This window comes from Lepisma saccharinum, chromosome 14, assembly GCF_977018435.1.
Source record: "Lepisma saccharinum chromosome 14, izLepSacc3.1, whole genome shotgun sequence".
Lineage (NCBI taxonomy): Eukaryota > Metazoa > Arthropoda > Insecta > Zygentoma > Lepismatidae > Lepisma > Lepisma saccharinum.
In genome coordinates this window covers 59,350,725-59,362,968 of record NC_139242.1, presented here as the reverse complement: position 1 = coordinate 59,362,968, position 12,244 = coordinate 59,350,725, and the positions used below count along the sequence as shown (strand labels likewise).

The 12,244-nt window shown below is 40.6% G+C and overlaps 2 protein-coding genes across 4 annotated transcripts in view; both read right to left on the bottom strand.

The window, feature by feature from the left end:
- Nucleotides 1–2,469, bottom strand: part of Nbr (exonuclease mut-7 homolog) — a 51,986-nt gene extending 49,517 nt beyond the window's left edge. For 2 of the 3 annotated variants that reach the window (XM_083135721.1, XM_083135723.1), the window contains exon 1: nucleotides 2,385–2,469. The gene's annotated coding sequence lies outside the window, so the exon portion shown is untranslated. Of the gene's footprint in view, nucleotides 1–2,195; nucleotides 2,301–2,384 lie in introns of those variants that run through there. The other variant, XM_083135722.1, reaches the window with a different exon arrangement.
- Nucleotides 2,470–10,518: 8,049 nt separating this feature from the next.
- LOC145998378 (uncharacterized) lies at nucleotides 10,519–11,595 on the bottom strand. Its single transcript, XM_083134784.1, has one exon. The coding sequence runs from the start codon at nucleotides 11,593–11,595 to the stop codon at nucleotides 10,519–10,521; it is 1,077 nt and encodes a 358-aa protein (XP_082990910.1).
- Between the last annotated feature and the right edge of the window lie 649 nt (nucleotides 11,596–12,244).

The following is a 12,244-nucleotide window of genomic DNA, read 5'->3' as shown; positions in this document are numbered from 1 at the left end:
AGTAGTGACGATGATGAAAACTGATTCTTGGTGACAGTGAAGTTCCTGCACATGTTGTCACCGGTTCTCCGCCACACACACCTGACGTATCAAAGGCCCCACAGACAGCTCCATAGTTTTATTTTGGCAGAACAAAAGAGAACTCATATACAAGAAGAAGTGTTGAACGGCCAAGAAATCTTCCCACTCCTCTACATAACATTGCCAGAGGATTTTGTGGATTGACAGCAAAAGGCAGGGTATTAGCACATGCACCATGTGTAATGGAGTAACTGTTTACTGAGGAATGGTACATTTTAATTTGCATCATACTAACACTAAGCTTGCTGAAGTGAGGAGAGGGTTAGGGATCACTACAAATATACAAAACTACAAAAATATATTGACCTTACTGAGCTAAAGCTCTTATTGGAATCTTCTTTTGTACCTTTCAATTTTAAATCTGCTCATGAAAATATGCTTTCCATGTTCTCGAAGAAGGCTACTGGTAGACTGATTTTTACTATGTTCTAAAAATCAAAAAATATTCCATCTAATTTATTGAATTTCATGTAGATATAGAGCGACCACAAGGCAAAAAACCTTGGGCGAAAAGTCCCCGTGCAGCTTTCCCTTCTTTCGTTCAGCTCGGGCGATAAGGAAGCACATACGTTGCACAGGAGTCACGGGTCTGCACAGGTTGCTTTGCTTGTGGTTCCACTATAATTGGAAGTTGATAATTAAGGCTCTCAGAACAAATATTTTGAGTTATCATTAACAAAAACAAATAAATTGGATGTAAAACAAAGAAAATATGTGTGTCGGCCTGAGACACAGAGATGTTTAGGTTACACACAAAAAAAAAACATGGTTCGGGTTAAATTTAAGATATACGTAGATGCTGAGCATCTGAAAACAAATTAATTCTGCGAAAAAATAAACATCAAATATAACAAAACTAAAAAAAATACAAATAAGATGGTTAGTACACCGGAAATCGAACATGGATTTTTCATTTCACTAAAACAAGAAAAAACAATAGGTTTTAAAATAAATATAGTACCTCAAAGAAACCAGGTGGTGAAGCTAGCATTTGAGCTAATTTCACCAGATTCAAACTGCACATGATCTACAACCTGTCTGGGCCTGCTACACGGATGTGTGAACTAATCTTGGTAACAGTTCGTTATACTGGAGACACATTTCTTCATTTTTACAGAAGAAACTACTTAAGGAAATGAGTTTCTCCAAGCTTTCCAACATTCGTCGAGGTATTATCTTCCATTGTGGAATATATTTGACCAGGAAATCATGTATTTTTCAAGAGAAATATCTCTCCGACACACAATTGCCATTGTTTTCGCTACGTGAACTGCATGCTGCGTAAGTTTGATGACATAAGCCCCTGTCAGTGTTTCCAACCCCCTTTTTTTCCCACTATGTTTGCCTAACCTAACCTTATAGGAAATGGTTTATGGGGCTAACCGTCAGCTACCGTGCATAACAGTTCTTGGGGCAGTAACTGTTCCGATTGTTTTATGATTTCTTCTAGCACAAATACTAATTATCATAGAATTATGGAAATCATTGTCACACGACATTTGAACCTTCCTTAAAGTAATGAGCACTGTTTGGACTCTGGAAAAAGTTATTTATGTTAAAAAAAAACAACTTGAAAATTACATTATGCACTTCTCATGGACAGGAAGGACAAGCGACAGTAAATATCGTAGAAGCGTGGGAATGAAGTAGTACCGAAGTAAATCGGAATCCTATGCATTTAGAGATTTTATTTTAATGCAAAGGGAACCAAACCTAACCTGCCTAACCTAACCACGAAAGCATATATTGAACAAAAATCTTAAGTAATCGCTAAAACTCCACAGTATATGTTAACAGACGTACATCGAAACCGAACCATGTAAAAATTGCATTCGTAGCATGATGAAATCGCAATAAAACAAAAGGAACTTGGGCCGCTATTGAGCATTAAAACTACTTCAGTTAAAACTTCACAACACCTGATCATGTAATTTCTGGTCTTCAACACTTTGTGCTATTCTCACCACCTGGTGACAGTAGTGACAGTACAAGTCACACCACACCCACTCTTCGTTTAAAATAACATCTTAGCAGTAAATTCAGCAACACTGCTAATTAATATAATAAAGTAAGATAAAAGACAATGTTACGATATAATTCAGGTAATTAATTACTCTTGCTTGTGAAAACAGCCCTACATGTTATTCTCACCACCGGGTGAAAATAGTCTCAGCCAAGAAATATATGGGGTGAAATCATACGTGAAAATAATGTGCGTGATACATAATAAAAAAATAAAAATGATTTACAGAAAAACTTCTTTGCGTACACTATCAAGCATATATTGAAAATGGACAACATACGTTTCTCAAACGTGTACAAAACCTTCGATACTGCAATCTTTCAGCATCACACACGTACACGACGATTCAACTTGCAGCCACAGGTTACTCAGAGAAAAGTCAAAATACAAAATAGAACACAGCAACTCGCTACGCAGTATATAATCTGTGTAATGTAACTATTCTGTGATGGGATATTCCTCTTAACACCAACTTGAAACACGATCCCCCCCTCCTTTTGATTTTTGCCTCGTCAAACTATTATAGAAGACAGTGGCGCACCCAGGATTTTGAAAAGGAAGGTTACGTATAATTTCTTTAGTAATTAAATCTCATCTTGCAATCTTTTCCGGCCGTTGACTTTTTAGGGTCCAAAGGGTTGTCCCACATTAATGCCTGTTTGGTCACGCCACTGATACAAGACTATCAAACGATTATTATCAGAAATTCAGAAGAAATTTTTTTCACAGAAAATAAACATATAATTGGGAGGCAGGTCATGGTTGAAGGTAAATTTTTTGAGGCGCAGGGCTTGTGTTCCATAATAGCATGATAATAGCATATGCTACTGGTTACATGTCAAAGGTTTGGGTGGACCACATCTTCACATAAAAATATTTTGATATTCAAATTTTACGTAACTCATACAAAGAGGACCCTTGCAGCCGCTTCTGTAGCCTTTTTAGCGCTTATGCTCTTAAGCTGACAATAACTATTAGTTAATCATCATTTTCAAATGCCATTTTAAGACAAATTAATTTAGAGAACAACCAGTGTAGCATATGAATAAGCGCATGACTTTCTAATGTCACTCTCTGTTTGCATTCACCACACCTACCATAGTTTATCAGAAATATCTATTTTAACGGACATCTTGATATTAATTTACATTGAAGAACGAGATCAAATCCTGCGTGGCCTAGGGACACGAGATCGAGTATGAGACTCCGTCTTTAAAATAGAACCAAACCAGAATTGGAGGTAGAATATTTATTCCTCCTCATGTGTGATCCGGCGAGTTAGTTGTGAAATATAAATACATTGTTTGAAAAGTAATAACATTTCAAAGGAATTTTAATGGTACACTTCTATGGTACAGATAAATGATCGGGGAAGAAATTTTATGATAATTGCGCAGTACTTCCACATTTATGGTAAACACCAACAAATGCTGCTGTTTCACTACACCTAACACGGATGATCTTTCTTCTTCCTCGCCGTTACATCATTTCTGCAGGTTTCAATGCTCATACTTTCGGTCTCGACTACTTCAAACATACCTGAACGTTATCAATCTACTTCATTATTTATAGATTATCATAATAGCAATTACAATCATAAAGATAAATCGTAAGTGCTAACTGTGAACCTGTGCGCCGTCGTTTCACATATTCAGGCGAATTCAGTTTTCTGGGGTTCCAAAAGTTGAAACAAGACGCCAGACAATAAAACATGTGACTTATCAGCCCCTGGGCAGGATTGTTGTTTGGTGCCTCCCTTTCCCCCGCACTACTAAGCACCGACATTTTATGTGTCTTTCGATACTTTCTTCTTATGCAATGGTTTATGATATTTACATATTACAAATTGTGAAATGATGAAACCATGATGAAACAAAGAAAAACTCAGTAAATAAAACAACAACAAAAGACGACAACAACAACAACGATAGGTATACTAGACCATGGTGGCGTCCCTTCTTCATCATCGCGATTAGCCAAAGTTGGCTAAAACATTACTCTAAATAACAGAAATTGAATAAAATAAATAAATAATACGTGTTAAATTTGAAGATCAGTAAAGCCGGCGAATGGCAAAACTATCATAAAACTGACAACAATAACAGTGGCGCAGCGTAGTGACCATTTTATTTTCGGAAAGGATTTGCGTTCCTAAAAACTCCTCTATCTCTCTCAGTAGTCGAGGCATCAACCCATATCATGGTAGGTGTAAAGAAAATCCAACAACTGTTTATAAGTTAGACTGTAAATATTTATTTCCCACCAGAATACTTACATCCGATCCGCAGGAAATTTGAACACCAGACCTTGAATATAGTAGTTATTTTTAATATACGAAGATAAGAAGATATTGGTTCGTCTAGAAAACAATCCAATCACCGTTCGACTAATATCACTAAGGTAGCCAAGCTAGGACTTAGGACAGTGCGGGCAATCCTCAACATTATATTCTTGGTATCCTGAGATCCAGGCCAAACCGATTAAACAAACGCTTCAACTACCCCAACATACGAGGTATTATACTCAAGTTCTCAGCCTCGAACCCCTGTCCTTTAGTAATTTCAACATTCTGAAATATTACATGCATATATTCTGAAAATACACAGTTTCATTTCATGCAATGTACAAAGAGAAATGGAATTCCTTTAAATTAACAGTTCCTGTCACAACGTTTCACACAGCTGTAGGATAACATGTCACACAGGCCTGCGTTCAATCAAGCGACACAGATATTTCATGCCGTCTAAAGCAAAATATTCACTTCTCATGCGCGAACAACAGGCCAGGGCGACACGATGTATGGTATGAAAAAGAACTCAGTCCGAGGGACACACAAACTGAACATTAGTTGGTTGCATTTATTACTGAGAGCCAGTTACCAAGAGACACGTGTGCTGAGAGAGAAAGAAAATTGCCTATAAATCTGCATCCTAATCATAACTTGTTAAACATATCAAAACATATTTTTTCATTCATCATTTTTTTACGCTTACAATAACCTCTAATTATTACTAAATCAATTTTTGTATTTTCCATCTAATATCTTATTCTATTTAGCTCTTGCCAGTAGGCAGTATATCTTCTTATGTACATATTTTTTTTGGCCTCCACCTCATCAGACTTATCATTCATTAATTTCCTCAATTATCTCACCCAACTCGTTTGCATTTTCACCCTTCTACATAGAAGTTGTAGCTTTCCTGGCGACGCAATCGAACAGGGGTTCTCGGATTACCAGCAAGGTTAAATCGGCGTTAGCTTCCATCGCATACATTGCTCTCATCTTCAGGGATGAGATGTTGTTGCTTTGTATGTGCTCGAAACGTTGGAAGCTAACGCCGATTTAATGTGGCTGGTACACCTGTTCAATTGAAACAACAATCTTTCGTGATCATTAAACAGGATAGAATAAACAGCGGGGAGGCTTTTGCAATATTAATAATTTGAATTACATCCCCATTAAAAATTGAGCATCCTCGATGGCACAGTGGTAGCGTCGTCGCCTTCTAATCAAGGGGCCCCGGGTTCCATGCCTGGTCCAGTCCCGATTAGCCTAACTGTGCATAAAGTGGACTTAAAACACCAAATCAATAAATCATTAAGAATTAATTTTATAATGAATTTCGGGTGAAAGATTCAATATGCTAACCTCCATTATTAATTCAATGCCTAGAGAATTATAAAAAAATTGGGGGAGGGGGTTGTATTTATACACACAAACGCTCGGGAGCCAATAGAAGTTTACAACTTTCAAATCGGGAGGCCTAAAGAGCCACCTCCACCCACCCACCAATATGCCTTCAAAACACATTGCATAATGCAGGTGGGTGGCTTTATCAATTTCTTTCAAATACAAGTACCTAATTATAGTAACAAAACATCATTTTTATACATAATTGGATTTTTCAAAATTACAATAAAAAAAAGCAACCCATTTTTTTGTAATTCTATAAAGAATAAGTTAACATAGGCCAGAATCGGTAAACTTCCCGTTCGGACAAATGTCGCAGTTGAAGTAGTGATCTAAACAGGTAAAAAGCTGCTTAATCTGACTTAAATTTGGCATAACGCAGTCTATTTATGTAGTTTCAAAGGCCTTGTGACATTTATCAAGCCAGGATGAAGTTCTTCATAATTAATGGGATAAAAAAGAACAAAATAAAATAATTCATAACACTACTAACGGACTTATTACGCCATTCGCATGATGTAATTAATAAATTCAATAATTCTAATTACATGATTATTAAAAAGCAAACATTTCTTGATAAATAATAACGTAAATCCACACAGCACACAAATGTCCAAAATATATCCACTGGATATATTTTGGATATTTGTGTCGGAAGTTCTGGATATCCAATATATATCCAGGCCAGGAATGTCCAATTGACATCCACTGGATATCTGCTGTATATCTATTTGTCCGCATACGTGATATCCAAAAGATATCCTGAAAGGATATGTTTTGGACATTTTCGGATCACTTTTGGACATGTTTTGGACATCAAGTGGGACGTAATCTGGACATTACGAGGGTCACTATATATATTTTGAGCCTTGGCAACACTGATTGAAGTTAGGCGCGATTTGACGTTTGCACGGAATCGTCTGGCATTATTGACCATAACGTACTTCAAATGTTTTGTCAATAGCTTCATTTGTGTTGTTTATGTTGCCTTGGAGATTGCGCGACAACAATAAAATGGAATTAACTCGTGAACATTTTCGTGCGATGATTTTTTACGATTTTCGACGTGGATTATCAAGACAAGAGTGCATCGATCAACTTACTTCCACATTTGGCGATGAAGCCCCATCCTTTGCCACTGTGAAACGCTGGTATAACGAATTTAATCGTGGCCGCCATTCGCTCACCGACGAGATTCGCGAAGGTCGTCCAAAATCAGTTGTTGTTCAAGAAAACATTGATGCTGTGCAAAACCTAATACTGCAAGATCGTCATGTGACATACTGTGAGATTGAGGCAACCATAGACATTAGTTCCACCAGCATATATAAAATATTACATGATCATTTAGCTGCGAGAAAGGTATGTTCTCGTTGGATCCCACACAATTTGACAAAAACTCAAAAATATGCTCGCGTCAATTGGTGCAAACAAATGCTCAATAAATACAATCGTGGTGCTTCAAAAGACGTATATAAGATTGTAACAGGTGACGAATCATGGATATATGCATATGAGCCGGAACGTAAACAGCAGTCGACTGTATGGGTGTTTCAAGATGAACCCAATCCAACAAAAGTTGTTCGCGCTCGAAGCACATCGAAACAAATGGTCGCCTGTTTTTCGGGAAAACTGGTCATGTGGCAACTGTGCCTTTAGAGGAACGTAGAACTGTCAACTCTGAATGGTACACAACAATTTGTTTGCCAGAGGTCTTCGGTCAAATACGGAAAACAAACAAACACCGTCGGATCATTCTTCATGAAGACAATGCCAGCTGTCACACATCTCGTCTAACAACCGACTTTATGAACAGTCAAAAAATCGAATTGATGGGTCATCCGCCGTACAGTCCTGTTTTGGCACCCAATGACTTCTTCTTGTTCCCGAATGTCAAGAATAAATTGCGTGGACAACGATTTTCGTCGGCGGAAGACGCCGTTGATGCGTTCAAAAACCATATTATGGAGGTGTCTCAAGAAGATTGGAAAAACTGCTTTGACAAATGGTTCGAACGAATGCAAAAGTGTATTGACCATAAAGGAGAATACTTCGAAAAACAATAAAGCAGTTTTCAATGCCAAATTCCTTTTTTTTCATTATTAGGCTTAAAATATAAATAATGACCCTCGTATGCTTTGATTTAGTTTAGACTTTTTTGTACGTACTTTGGATATTGTATGAACACGAAAAATACAATTTTTAATCTCATCTGGATATTATTTCGATATGAAAGGATGCATGCAACAGTCAACCACCAATTTTTGTTGTTAATTTTCTTGTTCCCCCTTAAAATAGGCACTAGTCAAGTTGGATAATAGTTCAATGAACTAACCGATCTGTAACTACGCATTTTTATTTTTTTATTTTTAGCGAGTGTTATGCCGTTGAGAGGGTAAGTGATTTCATTGTAAGTGTCATGAAACAGAAGGGTTGGGAATGAGCAGTGGCGTGCCCAAGGGGGGAGGGTTGGTGGGGGTTATAACCCCACCTTTGGCTCAATATTCCTAAAAAAAGAACGTCAATGGTAGGAAAATATGACAAAATTAGGGCGGACTACCAAGAAAAAGTATACGTAACCCCTCCCTTTCGAAAATCCTGGGCGTCGGTTTTATGCAAGGATAATGTTGGAAAAATTTCCGCTTGAAATCATTCACACTGAGAATCGAACCTGGGTTTACCAAGTGACAGTCCGATGTCATATTTTCTGTTTTTCTCATATATCAGTTATTACTGAGTTCAATATTTTTTCACATTCACATTCAGAACATAAACATCCATGTCTTACTCGGGATTCGAACCTGGGACCCCTGCTGTCGTAGCGTGCTGTGCTAACTACCTCGCTCTGGAGGTCAAATACTAGACTACTGGGACTCCTTATTCGTTGAAGAGAAGCTTTCACAATTATGTATGTTACAAGCCACATATTGTTGCTGCAGGACTGTATATTATCGTCTGGAATTTTGACACGAAATGGTAAGATCAGCTTTTGACAATGAAGATGCCAATCGAACCGAACAGCAAAACCTACATGTCTGAGGAAAGAAATGACAAAGGTTTTTACGACCTGTGCAAAGTTAAGCTTGGTTGGCCCACGTTGCCTAGCACACGACACACCGGCTCGGTCCCCCTCGAAAGACCAAGACCGGGCGTCGCTGCCTACCAATTATCGTTCTATTATAATATATATATATGCCACGACTATGCTCAGTACCTGCGGGACATGAGAGTCCGCATCTCAAGGTTCGGGTAAGGGCCTGCTTTTGAATAATAATAATAAAAATAATAATTTATGCTTACATAACCAAGAATTTTAACTCTAGAATAGGTAACCTTCTCATGCTTGAACTTCCCTCGTGATCGCACCCGCATCCCACTGACCAGTGAGGATACGCATGCGAGTCGCGAGCGAAATCAGCATAATCGAATCTGACGTCTTTAGGATTGATAAAGCCTCCGCCTCACTGACCAGTGACGGCGGGACACCTCACCAAACCAAAAGGATGTCAGTTAATTTATACTTATGAGACAAATTTACTATAAGGAAATACCAATTAACGATTATAAATTTATTTACAAATCCAAACATAATTAGGTTGAAAGAAAAAATATACAATCTTCTGATCAAGAGAAAACTACAATGCCAAAATTAAATTTTTGTTCAAAAATGACTTCCGTAACATAGACTGAAACTTGCTTTCGAGTAAACATACAATCCAGAGAGCTCTCTTATATACAGGGTGATTTCGAACTCCCATTACAAACTTAGGGGGGTGAATCTAGAAGGAAAAACAAGCCGAAAGTGCCATGTGGCAAAATTACGAAAACGGCACCGTGTGGCTGCCAGAGCCGTGAGAAAATCGGTTCACACCTCTTTCAAACAGCAATAACGTCTGAACCACGAAAGATACGAAGATCGGCTCTGGCGGAAGTGGAGGAAGTCGTATCCAAACAATATCAGGGCGTTGAAATTGCGGCGCTTTTCGTAATGCGCAAGGGGAATCCCCAAAGGAAATGGGGAATCCCCACTGCATGTGAGCGGAAACTCGCGCAAAATGGAGAAAGACGACGAGGGAACATGCTGTCACAGGACGGTCGAAAAGTGACACATGGAGGGAGTCCCCAGAGGAGCGCATGAAGTGCGACAAATGGAACATGCTTGGACAGTGACTGTCGCGCATCCCAGATGGTACGCAAAACGGAGTGATGGATGTACACGTGCATGCTACGTGGAACGCAACGTGCAATTACAATTGCGATATGAACCTATGAACCACTACGTGCCCCCTCCCACCGGGAATTCGTTGAACCCGGGACCTCGGGAGTACAAGGTCAGCCGGAAGTCGGCTCTCTGAGGAGCAGCACCAAATACGTATCCACGTGCCCCACGAATGCAGGGACACCTCCCTAAAAGGCACAGCCACAAAACAAAAAAAAGGAAAGAAATTGGCACGTACGTATGAAGGGTTTCACATTGGAATGTACAGTATCACTTTGGCGGAAGGAAAAGAGAGAGTAGCACAAACAGATAAAAATCAGTAACACAGATATTGACCCTTTGTCCTGAAAAATAGGCAACTTGTGCTAAATCTTGAATCATTGCTGCTTGATGTTTCTGTTCATTACCGATGGTATGAAGGAACGACGATGAACTCGGAATGCAGCACGTAAGCACTGCGAAGGACAGTATGAAAACATCCTTTGGCGTGTGCAGAACGGAAACTCACAACAGGGGCGCAATATGACGACCACCAACATTGATGCACACATTGTACCTTCGAAGAATGTTCTCATACAGACGATTGAAGACCAGTGGATTCTCTCGAATGAAGTCCGCTGCTGCCACAATCCTAGCAACCAGGTCATGCTCAGACTCGATGGGGGTTTCATAAATGAGACTCTTCATGCGCCCCCATAGAAAAAAGTCCAGGGGCGTTAAGTCGGGAGATCGTGGGGGCCACGGCACGGGCCCGGCACGCCCTATCCATTGCCTGTCATATCTGTGGGTCAGATGGTCCCGTATCTCCCGTGCAAAGTGGGGTGGCGCCCCATCATGCTGGAACCACATGTTTTGCCTAATGGCCAATGGCACATTTTCCAACATCTCGGGCAATGTCTCTTGGAGAAAAATCAGATAAGTACGACCTGTGAGATTGGTGGGAAGTACGTATGGGCCAATTAAACGACCGGCCAGTATTCCTGCCCAGACGTTGATGCCCATTCGCTGCTGGAACCCACGAGCTTTCGTTGCGAATGGGTTCTCTTCATCCCACACATGGCTGTTGCGGGAATTAAAAACACCCTCTCTGGTGAATTTCGCCTCATCCGTGAAGAGCACCAACTGTGGAAACTGAGGCGTATTCACGCAACGACGCACAAACCATGTGCAAAAGCGAACACGTGGTTCAAAATCTGTGGGACCCATGGCGTGCACCTTCTGGGGGTGATATGGGTGCAGTTGTTGATCATGAAGGACATTCCACACTACAGACTGAGATACACCAACATCCCGCGCTACGATTCGGGTACTCGTACCAGGGTCTTCGTGCACAGCATGAAGAATTGCCTCCTCCACCGCAGGCGTGCGCCTCGTCCTTGGGGCACCTGTGTCCACTCTACTCACAACAAATGTTTCAGATTCACGAAGACGACGGTTCACTTTTTCGAATATGGTGTGTGATGGCGTCACACGTTCCGGGAAACGTTCCTGGTACATCGCACGGGCAGCCCTTCCATTGCATCTCGCTTCCCCGTAAATGAGCATCATGTCTGCATACTCCTCGAAACTGTATTGCACCATCGTGGGAGTTTTCACGTCCACACACACCCACAACGTCGTAATGTTCCCAGAAGATACGTCGTGTGTACGTACTCAACCAATGTGTCACGTCCAGCGCTCTCTCCATACAGTCTTGCAATACCCAGAGGGCGCAAGGGTCAACTTCGACCAGGGATAGCGAGTGACTCCTAGTATGACGTCAGCGCACACCTTCATGCATCACAGAGGCTACGAACGGGAAGGAACGTCAGTAAGTACGGGTTGGTCGCTCCCGTTCCATGTCCTTCACGTGAGAACGTTAATGACTAACGTCGGACTCGCATGGGATACCTCTACACGCTCTGCAGTAATGTAGTACAGAACAATACGAACGTGTCCCAGCATTCGTGGGGCACGTGGATACGTATTTGGTGCTGCTCCTCAGAGAGCCGACTTCCGGCTGACCTTGTACTCCCGAGGTCCCGGGTTCAACGAATTCCCGGTGGGAGGGGGCACGTAGTGGTTCATAGGTTCATATCGCAATTGTAATTGCACGTTGCGTTCCACGTAGCATGCACGTGTACATCCATCACTCCGTTTTGCGTACCATCTGGGATGCGCGACAGTCACTGTCCAAGCATGTTCCATTTGTCGCACTTCATGCGCTCCTCTGGGGACTCCCTCCATGTGT